Below are 20697 nucleotides of genomic sequence, written 5' to 3'. Positions count from 1 at the left end.
TTAAATATGATAGGAAAGGAATGACGCTTGATTTTCATATGTGCAACCATAAAAAGGGTTGTAGTTATTAAAAAAATAAAATAAAAGGGAAATTTTGATTATATAAAAAACATGTTATTAAAAATAAGTGCATTAAATTCATTTTTTAATCTTTAGAATGCCTAATAATAATACTGTGAACTCCTAGCATTAAACTTGAATTTAAGCAGCGTTTTACAGCAATGGGGGGGAACTGAAATGGAAAAAGTCACTTTACCCAGGCGTACAATACTCATTTTTATAAGGGTGTACCTTATACATTTCTGATCCCCCATCTCTGGGATATATAGAGGACATTCTGGGGATGACTAATATGCCAAAAAATTGTAGAATATTCATTTTTAAGTGCCCCAAACACCAAAGTCGAAATTGGGCAAAATTCACCTTTTAAAAGCAGTTCTGCCACTCAGAGCAGCTTTCAAACTGATCTCAGGCTTCAGTAAATGCACACATTTAAGTATAACACAAGTAGCTGCCCTCTTTACTGCTAGACAAGCACTCCGCACACTGCTTACAAATATAAATAAATATAAAAACCCAGCAGAAGTTATTCTCTTACCTCTAAATTACTGAAAAAGAGGAATAACACGACTGCCTTTCAGCTGTGGTTCTTCATAGTCACTTTGAAATGAAAAACCGCATGGAACGCCTTGCACACAAAATAGGACAGCTGGTAAAGGGTTAAAGGTCGAGTTCCAGCAGGGCTCAGTGCAAGGTTTGCTTTGACACTTCTACCTCTGAAATTTTTTGAAAGACGAGATGGCAGGGCAGGGAGAGAAAGAGACGTTTTGCTCACTTTTCTTGGCAAAATCAAGTTTTTATGCACTCATAGGAACAGAAGGCAATATAATGGTATATGTGAGCTCTGATTCAAAGGATAGCCCTGCCATGTATATAAAAAAAATGTAGTTTGAACATTATTGTGCAAGGGCTGAGAGAATGGGATTTAGTTTGAATTCATGTGCCCTCATGTTACACTTGTACATTTGCTGAAGGAATTGGTGGTTGGGTATTCATGTTTTTTTAGCTAGCTCAATGTGCTATTTACCTCCTATAACTTTGTTTTTGCCCAGTTGCTACAAATAGGGGTTGATAGTGTCGACAGAAGTAAAACCTGTTTCAGGTTTTCCTATTGTCGAAATGGGGGAAGGAGGCTAGCTCCTCTACAAATTAAGGGTAGGCAAATTTATGTTTTCTCTCTTTTTCTCACTTTTTTCTAAATTGTCTAGGAAATAGCCATGAGACATTTAATTGGCTATTCAGTAATACGGTTTTACAAATTGTTGGCATTAATAAAATGAATAAATAAATATGCTATGTTACTGCGCATCCTGTCTGATGAATTTATGAAAGGATGAGTAGTCTAGATTGCGGTTCCCTTATTTGATCTTTAAGGGGAACTAGATGTGGGTAGTTTTTGTTCTAAAATTCTCAGGTGATAACACCATTCTTGTTTATGTTATTCTCATGATACATACATACAGTTCTGCAAGAGCATTGCTAATCTTTTATTAGCTAGTCTGTGTAAATAAACTGACAGTTCTTACTAGAGCTGATGTTGCATGGTTTGGATAGTGAAAAGTAGAATGCAGGAAAGACGCCCATGTGATCCTTAGCAAACATTTTTGAGGAAAATATTGTTTTATAGGAGTTTGTCACAACATGTTCTGCTGGAGAAATGAATGTACCCACTACGTGAAGTTTTTAGTTCTTTATGCAATAAGAATCCCTGTTAAATTAGCAGTTTTAGATTTTCCTGCCTGCACCTATAACATGAGAGCGTGGTCCTAAGCGTACAATGTAGGTGCTTTTATTAACAGAAATCATTTTAGAAGTATCTGCAGTCCTGCTGTACAAGTAATGCAGTCTATGAGTAAAAGTGTAGAACATTTCCTTTTTTCTTGAGGGTCTTCAGATGAATAATATAGGAATACACAAATGTAAGAATTTAGAGGATGTCTGTATTGTTTTTCTCTTTTACTCAGAAGTTAGTAAATGAACACAGACTTCCTTAGCTGCTTCAAATAGAGTAATAGGTCCAGGGTGTTTTACTCTCAGATAGATGAAGTGGTTCTTGGGTGCCTTGCTAGTATATGGGGCGCACCAGGACTAGGAAGTATTTTGAGAATATCCTCTCTGTTGATAGATTATTTGTATGCCTTGTCTAAAGACCTTTTGTTCTGTCCACCAATAGATATTTGCTGCCTTACAACCATTGCCAGAGGGGCCCGGACATCAGATCCAGCCTGAGGAGTCAGCACCAGTCCAGCTTGAAGCCAAGGTGAATGTAACCAGCACAGGCATTATTGGCAACTAGGACCTCAGTGAAGGTAGAAGGCCAGAAGCACTGGGATGTGAAGTGTGTACCCCTGCCACTGTCTTGGGCGAAAGACGGGGTCACAAATCAGAAAGGAGAAATCGTGGATCAAGTTTTTGATGTCCAGCTGAGAGTCACAGACCGACCAGAACGGCAAGGAAGTTTTTGCTTGAGGTGACCCCCTTTGAAATAAGGGTTGCTTCAGGTACTTCAGCATCACGCCCCTGAATGCTGGCTGTAAAGTCTGCACCTTTGTTTGTTGATCAAGAGATACCTTCGCACACTGGATACAATTTGTGGCCCCAACGAAAGAGCAGTGTGCCAGCAGAGCAATACAGGAGTTAGGGAAGGACTTGAGTTCAGGGTACCGGTGCTGTGCCTTTGGTGCCTGTTAGATTGAAATGAAGAAAACTGGTTCACTGCCTGAGACACTGGACAGGATCGCTGAGGGCATTTGCCCCGGAAGGTGATTGCCCTATCCTGAAATAAGAAACTTTTCCCTTGAAACTGGCAGTGATTCCTGAGTTGCGAGTTGTGCAGCTCCACCGTGGGAACAAGAGCCTGCCTGTGAGGCTCAAAACAGACACAGGGAGAAGACTCCCCTCTGGCTGGTTGTACAGCGGCTTCAATTTCCCTAAGGACTTCTTTTTTTTTTAATAATGTACCCATTTGGACGTCCCATTTTTGAGGAGGAGCAGCCCTTTGCGGCTCCTCGTCCTAATTCTCATGGCCCTGTATGGTCCTCCTGGTCCCCTGGAACCAGGATTGTTTTTGTAATAATAGGTCTGACTGCTTTAATATTTGCATTAGGAATAATGTTTATTCTGCAAGAGAAAAGTTCATCTGAGCAGTTGACAAATGTTACTTTACCCTTGACTATAATGATTGATACTCTATCCCTCATAAAAAGAACACTGGAAAAGTCTATTGAAAATGTTTTTTACATAGAATTGGACTAGATGGTTCTAGGATTTGATTTCTGTTTAGGGTTGAAAAATATTGGTAGTTCTGTTTATGATAATAGTCATTACTCTCTCCTGCTATCTGTATGACCCAATGCTCTGTTCCCTTTGTACTCCTGCTTATACCGTATATATGCCCGCTTGACAATATTTAGAATGAGAAATGCCCACCTAGCAATGGATTAGGATATTGATGAATTTATGAAAATAAATGTGCAAAATATTTTCTATGTTCCTACTAGGTCATAGGAATGTCTTTAACTCATGCTAAGAGGACCATCTGTTAAAGATTGCAGGAATCTGTTAGCATGAGCTGAAAGCCATTTTGTACTTGGCAGCCATTTTAGTTAGCTATGTGCTAGCCATTTGCTTTCTCCCTCTTCCAGAACTTCGCACATGCTCAGAAAGGCCTAGCTAGTAGAATGCACCTGCTCTTATGTTATAACTGTCAGGCTATTCTTGCTGATGTAAGGAGAAATATCTCTCCTTCCACTTTGTTGAGCAAGCAAATTCTGTATAGCCATATTAAATCAGTAAGTATTCTTTTATGTGCCAGGACGTCCCCTTGGTTTTATGCTGACTAATGTAACCTATGCATATATAAGGCCCCTGTTTTCTGTACTCCTTAGAATGCCTCCTATCGTGACTTGAGGGTACTGTGTGACGCAATCTCCCTCGTGTGAGGTTTAATAAATGCATTGTTTTTATATTACAGCTTCTGTGCCAATCTCTTCTTTGTTGGTTTAAAAGGACGGACCAGGTGTATCAGTGAAACCCCTGAGAAGGTTTATATTTCTTCAGGGAGACTGGTGAGTGCAGTGCCAGAACTGAGATAACCAGGTCTCCACTGAGACCAGCACAACACACTGTGAGCCAGCCGCACTCGTGCAGCGCTGTAGCTTCAAAAGCAAGGGTCCAGATATTTTAGTGACAGCATTGGTGCTAACACGCTTGAAAGAAGTTACAACAAAGCGGACAGAGACAGTACTCGGGCCAGGGAAGACTGATAAGAGCGCACGATGAACAAAAGAAAACACAAGATGCTGCAGCCAATAGTAACGGAGAAAACGTATGTGGCAAGCACAGGGGCCAATCAGAAGCAAGGGGGCAGGATGTAAGCCCCTTGTAAGATTTAAATTGAATACAAAATATTTCACAAGTACAGCTGTGCAGGCGAAACCTAAGAATGCCACGAGGATTGTTTTTGAGCAGGAAGATGCCACTCCCTGCACAAACATAATCCTGCTTGTAAGGCAGGCACCCTTGCACCATAATGCAAAGGTGCATGCATTGGCGATAGGCTGCACTATGTGCGCCAGCAGAGAGAGAGCAGAAATGTGCCATATCTTAGTAGATGTTTCGCATTAATTCTCTCTCCGTTTAACTGCAGCTCAGAAAGTTCTCTTGCTGCCTTGTGCTATGTCAAATATTTGTACATTTGGGCCTTAGTAACTGCAGCTTCATGAAATAATTTCAATGCTTTTATATTTAACTTTGTGTCTTCGTTTGGGACTCTGACCAAGTCACAATTGCTTTGATGGTGGCAGCCAATCAGATCTTAGTTTGAGAGATGTCTGGATTCGCGGAGCCTCCGCAACCCTAGATATACAAAGTTATTTTATCATTAATTGATCAAAAAAATCTACTCAATGGATTTACACCAAAACACTCCTTCTGGACCTAGATCTAGCTTTCTGCCAAATCTGATGCAAAATCAGTTGTGCGGTTTAGGCTGTAGCAGTGTATAAAGTATTCTATGGGAAATGAATGGGGAACATGTGTTTTGGGACACCCCCCCCCTCATTTCTCAGCCCCCGCTTGAGTGATCACCTCAAAATTTTCCATTGGCAAACTAGCCAAAAAAAAGGTACTTTTTAGGACAATTTTGTGGAGATTTGTCACATGGCGTCAAAGTTATTAGCAACACAAAAAATGCATTTCCCATGGAAACACGATACTAACTATAACTATCCAGTGGCGACTGCCCCTGTATATATATATATATATATATATATATATATATATATATATATATATATATAAATTAAAAAAAAAAAAATAATAATAATTCGCTGATGTTTACATGGTAGAAGCGGTGGAGGAAACTGTTGACGCAAGCACCTTGTTTGGAATTCAGAGTGGGTTCACTCTGAAGATCCGATGAATCTAGTACTGTATTTGGCTTAGTTTGGACATAATGTATTTTACAATGATGTTTCTTTTATCACAGTTTTTAGCATGTAATGTTTACAATATAATTGTTTTTATTGTGAAACAAGCTAATCTGTTGATACACCAAATATAGAGTTAACGAATGGTATTTAAACCATGAGTTTTCTACGTAGGCACGTGAATCATAGAATGGCAATGTATAATAACCATTGAATGTCTATATGTGGCATTAGCAAATATACATATCGGAAGGTGCGCGCAATGGTAGATAGCTAGCAGCATGTCGTCTGTTTACAGCTACATTTTCTTTCTTCTTTTTCATACACTTGTCACTTTAATTCAGAGTAAAAAACGAGATAAAAATCATGTGTTGGCTGCCATGTAACCTGGTGGAATTAAACAAACTTCTAGCACTTACTCTGTGGTCAGTGCTCCATTTTTTTCAACAAAAGAATCACCAGCGGCGGGTGGAGTGCTCTGAATATATATATATTACCTACTGGCGGTCGCCAGTAGGTAGTTATAGTTAGGACCCTGTTTCCATAGGAAAACCGCAACATTCTATTTGGAATAACTTTGGCGCCGGTCGACGAATCCTATCAAAATAGGTGGGGCGCTACGCTCCGCTCCTACCCTGAAAGTCTCGGGGGGATTCGTCAAGCGGGGGCTGAGATAAAAGGGGGGTCCCAAAACACGTTTTTCCCATGCATTTTTCCATAGGACCTTTAGACACAGCTACAGCCCGAACGGCTGAACAGAGTTACTTGAAATTTGGCAGAGAGGTAGTCCTCAGGTCAAGGAAGTGCCTTTTGTAGGTCTGGTATAAATCTGTTCAGTAGTTCCTGAGAAAATAGCCTTTAAATCAATATATATATATCTGAGCCAGCTTACGGTGCGCTTACCGTGCGCTTACGGTAAGCTTACCGTACGCGTACGGTGACGTGCGCGAGCGCGAATCTGATTGGCTGTTAGATCTTAGTAAACATTCGAATCGGTCGAAACCAGGAAGTGGCGGCCGCCATTTTCTCTCTCGCACTCTGAGAGGGGGTAAAAAAACAAAGGGCAAAAACATGTAATGGGGCTGTTTAGACAGCTCCTAAGCACCTAGCCATGTTGAGGGAGTCCCCAAAGATCCCCTAAGGCCAAAAACGGAATTTTAATTTTTTCGATAATTTCGGTGATTACGCTTACCGTACGCGTACGGTAAAAATTATTTAAAAAAATATAATATCCATACTCTCCCCACCCCATGTGCAAATGGTGCCCGAATGGCTTATAACATGTGAAAAATTAAAATATTACCTTTCACAACGAAGCGCATCATATGTCCTCCATGTGCGCACGGTGCACGAAGCGCATCGTGCGTACATGGCCCATCTAGCGCAACGTGGGCACGCGGTGCGCGTAGCGCACCGCGTGCCCACCGTGCGTGCACGGCACTAACTGCGTAAAGTGGGCGCGCGGTGCGCGAAGCGCACCGCGTGCTCACTGTGCGCGCACGGTGCGAAGCGCACCGTGCGCGCACGGAACGAACTGCGCTAAATGGGCGCGCACGCCACGAATGGCGTGAAGTAACTTAGCATTTAAAAAAACGTACAAATTCACTGAAAAAACCATAGGTTTCACACACGTTAGAGTTAGGAATTAGCATTTAAAAAACCTTGCAAATTCACTGAAAAAACCATAGGTTTCACACATGTTATAGTTAGCTGGACATTTTACTGATAAAAAACCAATGAAATTCCCCCGTTATAGTTAGTGCAGGCAACTATAACTCACGCGACCGCAATCCTCTGCTGATGACATATGTGTCTTTATGAAAAAAAAATATTTGTAATATATGTATAGCTAACAATTTATGGAAGAAGACATGGGTAAATAAGTGTCTAAATACAGTATTAGCATCAGCAGAGGATTGCGGTCGCGTGAGTTATAGTTGCCTGCACTAACTATAACGGGGGAATTTCATTGGTTTTTTATCAGTAAAATGTCCAGCTAACTATAACATGTGTGAAACCTATGGTTTTTTCAGTGAATTTGCAAGGTTTTTTAAATGCTAATTCCTAACTATAACGTGTGTGAAACCTATGGTTTTTTCAGTGAATATATATATATATATATATATATATATATATATATATATACACACACACACACACACCTTATATATACATACACACAAATAAATCTGAATATATAAATCTTTACTTGGTGAAGTGCAATCCTGATATATCTGTATAGCATGTAAATGATAATGTGTAGAAATTGGGTTTCTGTGAATATTTATCATTTGCGCATCGCCAAGTGTTCCAGCACACTTCAGAATTACAAAAAGAAATGTGCTTCATTTTCACACCTGCTGAATGCATATTGTTCACTTACAAGATTTACATTTTATAATGTATAGCAAAAAAAAAAAAAAATGCATTAGGTTTCGCCCATGTGATTAATAATAAGCTGTTTTGTTATTGTAAGTTGTAGCTTGCGGAGTAGTTGTACAATATAAGTTACAGAAAGTCTTAAAATGCTAGGACTTGTTTATATACAAAAAGACAATATATTGTGATGTTACTAGTTGTATTTAAAAGTGGGGAGATTAGGTTAATGGTGGAGGACAAATATAAAAAAAATACATGTACCCAATAGGCTTGAAAGTTGTGCAGCTATGGAGAGAACAGGTAAAAGGTGGGTGAAAAACCCTACAAGTAGAGCATAAGCGACTTTTAGCAAATCCAAAATAACAAGATTCTGTAAACTACAAAAGAAGGTGTTGTTTTGGTTATTGTCCATTGTTCAGATAAACAAATGAAAATGAACTTTAAAATGTTTCAAATAAGCATTTGAGCAGTTGTGCGATATAAGTGCAAGTGAGATTGTTTCATTGAGATGGGGACGTATCTTTATTTTTTATTATTAAAAATTTCTCTTACAACGTTTTTTTTTGTGGTTTTTTTGCACCGCACATTTTTTATTATTGCAAAAAAACTTATACATGAACATAAACTCTGAAACAATAAGCATTCAGTAAATCCTTTCATTGGCATTGTGGTACTCATGGCTTACAATTTTTCTTTATTAAAAAAAGTAGACCAACATTTTCTGTTATTAAAGTTTGTATGTTGTAACATACTGTATTTTTTTAAGGCATTTGTTATTATAAGTCCCAGTGCCACTGCACCTGCTGCACCATTGATATCATGACCCTAGATCCTGCTAGATAACTGTACTTGTGACTGTCTGTTTAATAGTAAAATTTAGCAATAATCTGTGTTTAGTGGGGTTCCCGGAGCTTTTAACCACTATGCCACTGCGCCATTCAATTAATGCTCCTATTAACTGCAAGGGAACTGTAATTGTGACTGCCTGTTTAGTAGTGAAATATAGCAATATTAGGTGTTTAGAGGGAATGATAACAAAATGTAAACAGTATACAGTGTTAACCAAAAGAAAAAAAGTTCGAACCACCAAATCAGAGGGGAATGAGTAGTTAGGCCAAGGGATGCTGATAAGAGAGACATAGAAGGGAGAAGAGGCTACAATCAACAGAAACAGAGGAAAGTAAACCGGCAAGCATACAGACCAATAAAAAGTGAAGGCAGGTATATTAAAAACAATAGATTTTAGCAAGCGCTGTGCAGGCAAAACATAAAAAGACATACTACAGCCTTTCCATTCACACTCTCTGTACTACAGCAAGATTGTCACACAATTCACTTTAAAAACTCCCAAAAGTAAACACCAATTCCATGTTAACCCCTTCCATGCGGGGCGGATTCCCCCGCTGTGCTGAGCGCTGCTTGCGCGGGCGTGGTCATGACGGAACGGTTCCGTCATGAGCACAGCTCAACCGACGCTCATGACGGAACCGTTCCGTCATGAGCGCCGAAGGGGTTAAAAGAAAAGGCAGCAATGGGTCAGAAGACAAAGTCTGACACTTTACCTCTGTCTTGGAAGAACCAGCAAATGTGACAAGATAAAACACAGAATTTAAAGGCATCTTTATTTATTGCTCTGACTTTCCAACTCACCAAAAATATGCTCGACCCACCAGTGGGTTGTTACCCACAGTTTGGGAAATGGTGGCCAAGATACTTATTATGCATGAACAACATTATAGCCTTATATCAAACACAGGTTTTGGTATACAGAGTGCATCCTGAACTCACATATTTGAATGCACTCTCATATGCGATAGTGAAGAAAGAAGTCTTGGTGAAATAGTTTACTTGCCTAAGATCACACAGTTTGGTCAAGCATGAATGACCCCAGGTTTTCTGGTTTCACACTGTGCAATTCAGCAACTAGATTGCCATCTGTTTTTTTCTTCTTTTTCAAAAGGGTCTGCTTTGTTTTTATGTCGAGCCTAGTGCAGCGCGCATGCGCTGCTCTGCAAGGCTTCTTGTAACTACTCTAACTACTCTGTGTGGGTCTGACTCCCCCACGCATTGGGTTGGCTTTTGCGAGTGCCATTTTTAAATCGTAGCCTGCAAATGGCTAAAGGTGGGTGCATGTCCCACCTCTTCTGAAAAGGTTCACTCCCACGGCGTTTTGCTGGCGGGACCGATTAGCGGCATGCATGGTGGCAGCTGCAGTGCCTCCTTGTCTCCCCTGCACCACTCCCCCTTGTCTTCCTGTGCCCGCCTCCACCACTCATCTTGTGCTGCTTATTTATTTATCTGGTGCTCCGCAGCCCCGGAAGGACAAGGACACCTTCATTATCTTCCAGGGCACCCTTCAGATGCGTTTAATGTTAATTACCTGCTCACGTTTGCGGTTTGTATCAATGGTATCAGTCCTTCTACGTGCCTCAAGTTGCTGTTACTATGGGTGCGTCAAAGATGCAAACAATGCATTTGACTTTCAAAGCAAATTTATTTGGGGGTGGGGGAAAAGTCCCCTTTTTTGCAGTTTTATCGCACAAACTCTACCCGAAGGTGTCCAAGTGCTTTACATGACTACCAGTTGCATCACAGATGGACACATTCCTTTTTAAGTACGGGGAGAATAAGTGATGTGCCAGAATTCTGAGTATGTTTGAGCCTCCGGCCAGGCTCCAATGTTTCTATTAACAACCCATTGCATTCTGGGACTCGTAGTTTTATGTGTAATGCTGTATACCCGGGTAGCGGCCACGGTCTCCATGTAACTGTGGACTGGACTGGAGGGGTCGGACATCAGATGCCACTGTGCTGCCCTCAGCTCCAAGAAGCCTGTACCAGGGCTGCAGTGAGCAGACTCCCCAAAAACCTGAAGGAACTGCCAGGCTGGCACTGGTGTATTATGTTTATTTGCTGTTCAACATGTTAGTAATGCCTATACATTATAAACACCCCCATACTGTTTAATAGATCACATACCAACACAGGGTGACTAATGTGCATTTACGTTTAGTTATATATCGTTCCACAAGTTGTTTTATATTTATAGACCTTCTGCATTTCTTTTTGCAGTGCTGGCTTTAGGGTGGTGCGACCTATGCAGTCGCACTGGGTCCAAAGGTGAAGGGTGGGGCTCATAAACTAAAGCGCCAACACTATATAATTTAATTAATCTTCTCGTCATAGACAGATTACAGTCTTCAATTCAATTGGGGATGAATCTAGTACTCTTGAATATAGGTTACTTGCAGATCTTTCGGAATATCACTTACAAGAACACGGTTGCAAGAATTTCGCCGGACAACATTGGGTGAATGTACCGTTCTGTAATGAACAGTAGGTTTACGTGCTATCGACAGTGAGCTAAGAAATGCATGGCATTTTAGCCAGATCTTTCTTTAGTTTAGGTTATCTCCGCCCCACAGGTCATGCCTTATAGATTTTGTTGACTGCCAAATAAATGCTCAGCTGCTTGCAGATGTTCAAAGTCGTAGCCATGTTAACGTCAGGTAACTCATGTTCGCTCTTAATAAGATGCTGGGATCAACATCTCCTAGGTGAGCCAATCGCCTGTCTCTAAAATGGTGACCTCAGAGTGCGTTAGTCCCGCAGCTGCTTCTAATGGTCTGATGTCACTGGCTCCATGTGTAAAATTACTCCAAGAAATCTGCCCCGGTAACTTTAACCAAAAAGTAACTATTTGGATGCAACGTATTTCTGAAAATGTGCTCAAATAAGTTGGGATTCATTGAAGTATAGCTTGATGTTGAACGAAATTCTCTTCAACAACATATATTAATAAGGCTATACACTTGTTTATGACCGTTTCAGCCATATCCACAGAATAAAAAACAGGCCAAACAGCACTCACATACTTCTGTCCTTCAACTGGAAAATAATGCTTAAGCAAACTCACACTCATTTCTTGTTCAAATTCACACATAGGCATAGCAACAAAACTTATTAAGAGCATAACTCTGGTCTTGACGCATGACGTCAAAGATTTTTTCATTTAGGTTGCATGACAAACATGCACTGTTCCATCTATAACACTCCACAGGGTATCTATCATGCTACCCCTCCACAAATGCACTTGGGTGCCTTTATATAAAAACAACACAACTAAACCCTTCAACACAGTGAAATAATATTAAGCTACAGAAATCTCTATTGAAATAATTTATCCCTGACTTCTATTAACTTACACGCTTTACTCAGACCCTGATTCAAAGTTGTGCTTTGAATTACGGGGCTATCAGATGGGAAAAAGATGGGTAATTTTGTTACACATTAAATACCCCCACATCAGGGCAGCAGTAATTGCAGTGTGCACTATCACCTTAACTTCAACTTAACTTAGAATGATGGCCTTAGTCTCCAAATCCATGTATGCGCTTTTATTTTGAGGAGATCAAAAAAGTACATAACTTACAAGATTAGTCTGTTTGGGGTCACAAAGCCCACCTAGTTTGCACATATTTCAACGTGCTGTGACCTCATAGCCACTAATACAGCTCAAACTATGCCTTTGCCCTGACAATACAATTACATATTATCAACTGGGAAGGGGGAGTGAGGTGTGTATATGCAAGCGTGTGCTCTTGCACTAGGATTACACCATAGAGGATAGCTAAAAAGATAATCAAGATCATGCATAGATATGAATGATACACAAGAAACACCAGACTTGTCAGATATGACAAATGCCCTACCTATAGGGTCATTCAGAACATAATGGACAGTCCGCAGATCTGGCAGGGAAATGTAACCCATGGCAGATGACACTCAGACCTTCCGACCTCCTTAATGGTCCCCCACCTGCCTGGTTGGGATTTATGTGCTGTGAGGGCAGCAGCTATGGTGGCACCCCCTTCGCAACATTGCAAGCTTGCTGAGCAGGCATAGTTTTAAAAGCATTCACTCAGCAAAGTTCTTTGTATGGAGAAAAACTCTCAAAGCGGAGTTTGTTTTATCAATACAAAAACACAAATGTCCTGACACACAGGGAACTTTCTAACTGCCTGTGAATGCCATTCTACTATTTTCCTGACTGTATCCACCAAGCCATTGCTCAATTTCTATTGTTGCTTGTTCTATTTGGAATGCATGTTGTCTTATCCTGTACAAAACAGGATCATTTTATATTTATGAAGGCTCTTAAAACTCATTTAATTATCTTCAAATCTTTTCTGATGTGGTTAGTCCGTTCAGCAAAAAGATGACTTGGGGCATTCACTGTACTTGACAAGTAACAAGCCAACTCATATATTCCATATGTATGCTTTCAATATAGTTAGTGGGTGTGTTAAAAATGAGGTTTCTGGTTGACAGACCTATGCACCATGTCCAAGCAGGAACCACAATCCTAGTCGGAGTAAGTCGGTAACACACTCTAAATTAACCTGTATTCACCCTCTGGTAGCTTGGCACAGAGCAGTCAGGCTTAACTAAGAGTCACTGGGTAAGGTGTTTGTGCACATAACATACGGTAACCGTGAAAAACACCACAAAAATATTCCACACCAGTTTAGAAAAATAGAATATATTCTGAACAAAACAAGACCAAAAAGACAAAAATCCAATACGTAGAAGTCAAGTTATGAATCTTTCAAGGATAAGTGTCAAAATAGCGCTTAGAAGCAAATAGAATTATGCTCCTTCTATATTTCAGCTTCTGATTTGGAGGACTGCTAAGGGATGCGTGTTAAACATATTTGAGCCTAATTACTACAGAAAGAAGAAGAAAAAACGCAGTTCAAGTCCCTGATGGCTACTTTCAAAAACTAGACTGGGTTATGAAAGAAATTGGGATTAGGGAGATTTAGCTGCTATACTCCTATCAGTAGAAATACTCAGCTGCCCAATAGCTTCCATGATCTATGTAAACTACAATGTGAGAGACTAGAGCTTGAGAATCTTTTTCAGGGCTCCCATCTTGCCTCGTTTGAAGATCTTCAGGCTCAATTTGATAGTGGAGCAAGATATTGTTTCAAATACCTTCAACTAAGGGGTGTTTTTTTTTTATTTACTTCTTTACAGAGGAAGGTGGAGGGGTATTGATGGGTTTTCTAGGGTGCTCTTGTTAGAGTTATTAACTGAAAAGACAGATTGTATGATTTCTCAATGGAATGTATGCTTGAGTGAGGGGACTCTGGATGATCTAGAGAAACAATGCAAAATGGCAGGAAAGACAACTTGGATGATATCAGTTTTTTGAGTCTCTGGAACTAAGGTGCACTGTACTTTCTCCTTCTAGCTTGCATTCTCAGCATTACAAAACAATTTTCGATTTATATTTTACACCCTCTTAAAAAAGCAAAGTGGGGGGTGGGTGGTCTTGAGGGAATACATTGCCCTCGGTGCCAGGAGCTGATGGCTGATCTGATTCATGTGTTCTGTGCCTGCACTTGTTTAGATGATCTCAGACTGGATGTTACAAACTTTTCAGGGGGGAGATTCTTAATCTAAATATATTCTTGATTCCACACAATATGCTGCTTGGAATATGCGAGACTGGCCCGGAAAAAACTGGGGCGCAGTGGATTTTTGTGGCAATGGCAGTTTGTCAGCTGTGTAGATCTTCAACCTGACTGGATCCACAACCTCCATCATTCCAACAATGGCAGGGGCGCTTTCTATAAAAAGAAATTATCTGGAATTTGCGCTATATGAGCGCAAGGGGAGAATGGCAAGACAGAAAGGCAGGAGAATTTGGTGGCCTTTGTTGGATAAGATTCAGTCTCGTCAACAGGATGATGCTGGTTAAACACACTGACTGGATTAAGGATTAACAGTATGTTTTTTTTATCCTCATGCCATGACAATCATGGTATAATGACAATGTTTAATAAGTGTATCAGCTATGTTAAATATTTATTATCATTTATTGGTAAGCATCAGAGTTATGGATTTCAAATATGATCAAGCTGTGAATAGAGATGAATTTGTAATTGGGTTTTTACACATAACTGTATGCACCTGTCACTTTGTGTTTATGGACGGTATTTATGAAAGAAAATAAAAAAGTACCAATTAAAAAATTGTTTAATAATAGAAGAAATAGTACTTAAAGGGGTAAAATGGTCTTGCTGGACCGGAACCAAGTGAAGAGTTCAGGCTGCCCACGATGGTGCACAGGCCAGCAACAGGACCCATGCAGGGCCTGCTGAGCTAAGTACCTTAATCCTTGTCGCAGCATGAAATGTGGGGCGTGATGCGTTGATGCTCCTCATGCAGTTGAGTTCTGTGCTGGATTCTCCATGCAGTAGTGGTGATGCGTTGGTTACATGGATGAAGAGTTGATTTCGGAGTGTGGTGGTTCCGAATGCGTCGATCCCAATATTGTGGCAGGCAATGCGTTGGTTCTGATCAGTGCAAGGGTGACAATGCACAGATTCTTAGCAGATGCAGCACTTTAAAGTCACTTCCAAGGGCTCTGGACTGGATTGGCACCACTTGGCAGAGCAAGACGCACAGCAAGTAAAGTTCAGGTGCTGAGTTAAAGCGAAGTCTTTGATATCCCCGAGACTTCAGCAACAGAATGCAAGCCAACAAGCCCTTGGAGGAACTTAAGGTCTTAGGATGTAGAGACCGGGTCCAGTCCTTCTCACTCCCAGACAAGAAGCAGCAGGCAAATACAGCAAAGTGGCAGTCCCTCCTACAGCACAGCAGTCCTTCTTACTGGCAGAATATTCTCAGTTCCAGCAGTGTTCCGTGTCATTGGTGTCAGAGGTCCAGTACATATACCCAAATTGGCCTGACTCAAAAGAGATACTTTGAAGTGCACAAGAGTCTGCTTTTCCTTTCCTGTCTCCAGACTTACTGTGGAGGGGGGGTTGGCAACCCTTATGTGGGGACTGGGCCCAGTCCTTTCAGGTGTAAAGGGTGTAAAGTGTCAGCTCCTCCCTCCCATCCTGCTCAGGATGAGCCAACAACATGCAGATGACCACTCAGTCACACCTACCCTTCCTTTGTGTGAGGCTGTCTGAAGGGAATGCAGGAAGCCAGCTATCGCCCACCCCACATGTGTTTTCCAGCGACAGGCAGAAGGCACCAAATGGTGTAAGTAAGAAAATTACAACTTTAAAAGAAAGTGGCATTTCAGCACTGCAATTTAAACCAACTTCACTGTAAGATGTGCTTTTAAATTGTGAGTTCAGAGACACCAAATTTGGTTTTCCTATATTTCCCCAATTGGAAACTACACTTCTAAAACGTAATAAGGCAGCCCCAACATTATCCAATGGGAAAGATAGGCCTTGCAGTAGTGAAAACCTAATCTAAGAGTATTTAACTACCAGATATGTAAAACTTAAAAGAACATGTCCTACTTTTTAAATGCATTGCACCCTGCCCCTGGGCTGTCCAGGAGGGATTACCTTAGGGGTGATATATGTAATAAAAAGAAAGGTTTTGGGCCTGGCAAGTACGATAACTTGCCAAGTCGACATGGCAGTTTAAAACTGTACACACAGGCTCTGCAGTGGCAGGCCGGAGGCATGTTAAAAGTGCTACTTAAGTAGGTTCCACAATCAGTACTGCATGCCCACTAGTAGCATTTGATTCATAGGCCCTGGGCACATGTAGTGCACTATACTAGAGACGTATAAGTAAATTGAATACGCCAATTGTGGATAACCCAATGGTACCATGATTTATATATGGAGCACATTCACTTCAGCACTGGCTAGCAGTGTAGATTTCTACAACCAGCAAAAACAGGAGATCAGAAGGGAAAAAGTTAGGGGAAACCACGCCTGTGATGTCAGGCCTAACAGGGTGCCTTGAGCTCTTAAAGAAGAGACGGTGGCAATTTTAGAAAACATCAGCATCAATGATGGGTTGTAACTCTTGTCCTCTGGTGATGAAGCATTCTCACCTGCGAGGTAGATCAGGTGTTTGATGCTTGACTGAGATGTAGCTGAGCTATGGGAAGCCTGAACATGGGTATGTCTAACCAGGGACATAGTTCTCCTGCCTAAACACATCTATGAATGGTTTCTCAGAGGCACTGTAAGACATATGTATTATTTAATTTAACGTATGCATTGCATGTCTGTGATTGTGTCTATCCAGAGGCAGTAGCACACCAGGGCCCATCCTGTGCAGACATTTGATTGCGGTGCACTGCTACTTCAAACTAGTATGGTTTGGCAGCAAAATGGTTATGAAGCCTTTTTCTGTTGTAAAACTAAGCCCAGGCCGTCAAGAGCAGCATAACTTGAATAGTGGGTATGACATATTTCCAACATAAAAGCAATGCACAATGAAAACATTACTTTGGGCTCTACGTGTTTCAGTGATACAACAACAAACTGGTAACCACGTTGTTTGCCAGTTATCTCTCTTGTACTCGATTCTGGGTTGTCTATTTCTCTTCGCAGGCTCAGGTAATTGCTATATTTAGTCTACACACCAATATAGAGAGCACAGCCATCATTCTCAAAGGAAATTTGAGAAATTTGTAACAAATCTTGTTTTCTCTAATGAACATTGCTCTTGCAGGAATTAAGCTATATCAATGTAACTACCTTTTTCACTAGTTCATTAGGCCTATTTGCTTTCTGAATAGATGTAGCTCAATCATGCCATAAAAGAATTGCCCAGTGTTGGGTGTAATAACTATTTTATTTAGGATAGCAGATTCCTGATAGAGGAATTAACGAGTGGTAATACAGACAATTGGTACTCACTTATTCAGTCTCAGGAGGACTGGGAGAAGCATTAGTAATCAAACCTGTGATTTTGCAGCCACACATTCTGAAATCAGGTGCACACCCCACTAAGCTCAATATTCTGAGACTTTATACATGTGTATGGCCTCAACCAAAAATATATTGTAACATCCTGATGAGCAGAAGGAAAAAGTACCTTTGTACAACACTCAGGTACGAGTGTCTTACTGGAGAAGAAATTAAAAATCCCTCACGAGCTCAATATAATTTCACAGCAGGAATTGGAAACAGGGGTCCCCTCTTGAAATAACGCTGCAAAAACTGGTTGCAAAGTCCTTTGAATTGGAATTTATAAGAGCTGCTTTTTAGTTGGCAAACCACTCGTCCCGTTTATAGAACACGGTCAGTAGCCTAGAAACATTGTTAAATCCATTAAAACATGTTTGTTGTAATCGTATAGGGTATGACCAGTATGTTTAAAATGCACAATAGAGCACTATTTTCTGGTATTGGCTCAAAGGATAGTTTTACCCCATTGTTTGAAGTTAGCTCTGCCTCCATTAGTTGATATATTACTGCTCCCCCACCCCCAAAGTGCAGGTCTAGTTACGCCCCTGGTTAAGGTTATACTTGGAGTTCCCACTATATATAGTACACTGATGACCACTTAAGCAACAACCTATTCAATTTACAACGCATCCGTCGCGCACTCTGTGCACTAATTGTGCCTTACAAGCAGCCTATCCAACCCCAACAGCTTTACAACTGACTCACCGTTCGAGCGCTGAATGCTCCTTACACACACGTTGAAGTAGGAGGTATGCGATTTGCTCAAAACACAGAATGTGCTCAACCTAACCTATGTACACACACTGCCCATCTGTTGAGGGTGCCTATCCTGCTGTTTGCCCACATTGGTTCATAAGGACCAAAGCCTAACATATGCCTGCGCAGTCATCTAGGAACGTGCACAAACTGCTGTATACGTACATTATGGACTCACGTCCCCTATCCACCTAAACAACGTGCATTATTTACATAGAACACACTCATCCCCAAGGTGGTCCAGTTGGCTCTGCAATCTCACATTGAGCGCTGAAATACATGCACTAATTTGCATGCATTTCCCACGCCCGTGGTGTCTGACACTGTAATACGGTATCATACAGACCATACTGCGAGGCGCTAAGCCCTACGTGAACGTGGTCTGCTGCGGTGCCAAAGCGGTAATTCAGGTACACGTTGTGTCCTTTGAAACGTGCCTTGTCCTATATCCAGTAAACCCCTTGCTCGGTTTTCATGCTGTTTACCTAACTCTTGTCCCCCACGGAGCCCCCTACGCCCTCTCTGGGAAATGTAGTTTCGCCGACCCTTATGCTCCTTACCTCTCAATGACATCAAGAGTCAGTGGAACAGCTCCTCGTGCTGTGAAGAGCGGGTGACCCTACACGCATCCTTTTAGAAAATCGAGTTCACCCCTTCTGCCTAGGACTTATACTGAAGGAACTAGCTTAGATACTTCAAACTACAAATCCCAGAGTGCCGCATGACGGCCGCTGTAGAGGCAGGAACCGCTGCGTGATTATTTGCCAGCGGAATAAATGGTAAGTACCAGCTTTTATCTCTTCCCGAACAACTCTCTCGCCCCCACCCGCGGGAGGCACCTCACCGATGTCTATGGCGAACCTCTTGGCATTTTCCAGGTTGCGGAATATCTCGTCCGGCGGCAGCGTGATGCTCTTATCCAGGCAGTCCCCGCTCCTGCCACCATTGATCGCCGCCATCTTGGATTTCCTTCATTCAGCCTGTTGAAATATGTGCATATATTTGCATACCTAAAGCCTGTATGCATATATTATGCTAATGAGCAAATTGAGATTTCTCCCAGAGTAAACCGTGTGGTATGGTATTACCGAGACCCAGTAGTCACGGTCCAGACTTGCTTGGGTTCACTTCAAGCCATTCTCAACTTTCTGAATATAAAGCTTGCAAAAAATGAGCTTAACTCAAAGAGCACGAGTCGAGCCATCCATATTTTGCCATGTAAATCGTGCAACAACTTATTTATTTATTTATTTACTTGTTTATTTATTTATTTAAAGCGCGGACTTTACCCGAAGGTGTCAGAGCGCTGTACAATAGAACCAGTTACGTTACATGAGAGAAATGTTACAAAAGAGAATGTACAACAAGCATTGGCATAGCCAATAGGTCTCGCCTTTTGGACCTTATAAGTGTTTAGCCATGCAACAGTTGCATAACTAAACACTTATAAGGTCCCAAAAGCGAGACCTATTGGCTAGGCCAAGCGGCCGCGAAAGTGATCGCGATCGCGATCAAACATCAAAGGCCGTGCGGCCGCAAAAGTGAAAGTAATCGCGGTAAAAGTGGCGCGCGCGCCCGCGCACATGCACTGTAGATCTAGGCTGGCCTGGTAACACTTTTTGGAGCCCTCTCAATAAGTCTCGCCAGACCAGCGCATGCGCTGGGTCAGGCGAGACCTAAAAATAGCAGGACACAGAATCAAACACAGCAGGTAAGAGGAACACAATATCAAACACAGCAAGCAAGGAATGTACAAAAAATAAATAAATATAACAAATTTACAATGACTAACGAACTTCCTGGCGGGGTCTGAGAATGAGGGAATTAGTTCTGAAAGTGTCTTTGGAATAGAAGAGATTTGAGGTCCGCTTTGAAGATCCGGATGGAGGTGGTGGCACGGAGCAAAGGAGGAAGTGAGTTCAAGATTCTCACCGCATTACCTGAGAACGATTGAGCCATCAATTTTTCCCTTTTGAAGGAGGGGGGCTCAAGCATGAACTTTTCCGCATTCCGAGAAGGTCTCAAGCCTCCGGAAAATGTAATTGTTTTCGCCAGATAGCGAGGGGAGGAAGAGTGCAAGGCTTTGTGGGTGATGCAAGCCGTTTTGTAAATAGCTCTAGCTTTGATGGGAAGCCATCGGAGAGAAGACAGGATAGGAGTGATGTGGTCACTTCGTTTGGACCCTGAAATGAAGCAAGCTGCTGAATGGAGGATGGATTTAAGGGGGGAGAGGTGAGATTTGGGAAGGCCAGTCAGAAGAGAATTACAATAATCCAGTCTAGAGAGAACTAGCGATTGGACCAAGGCTTTTAAGTCTTTCTCCGGGAAGA

At 41.5% G+C, this 20697-nt stretch overlaps 1 protein-coding gene across 2 annotated transcripts in view; it reads right to left on the bottom strand.

Annotated features, from left to right (window-relative positions):
* PANK4 (pantothenate kinase 4 (inactive)) overlaps positions 1–19352 on the bottom strand; it is a 445012-nt gene extending 425660 nt beyond the window's left edge. Inside the window, exon 1 of one of the 2 annotated variants that reach the window (XM_085609230.1) lies at positions 19212–19352. In XM_085609230.1, the coding sequence (XP_085465356.1) occupies positions 19212–19326 (115 nt within the window). In that variant the 5' untranslated portion in view covers positions 19327–19352. Of the gene's footprint in view, positions 1–18927; positions 19075–19211 lie in introns of those variants that run through there. The other variant, XM_085609233.1, reaches the window with a different exon arrangement.
* Positions 19353–20697: the final 1345 nt, after the last annotated feature.

This window comes from Triturus cristatus, chromosome 1_2, assembly GCF_964204655.1.
Source record: "Triturus cristatus chromosome 1_2, aTriCri1.1, whole genome shotgun sequence".
NCBI classification, from domain to species: Eukaryota; Metazoa; Chordata; class Amphibia; order Caudata; family Salamandridae; genus Triturus; species Triturus cristatus.
This window is presented reverse-complemented; position numbering and strand designations above follow the sequence as displayed.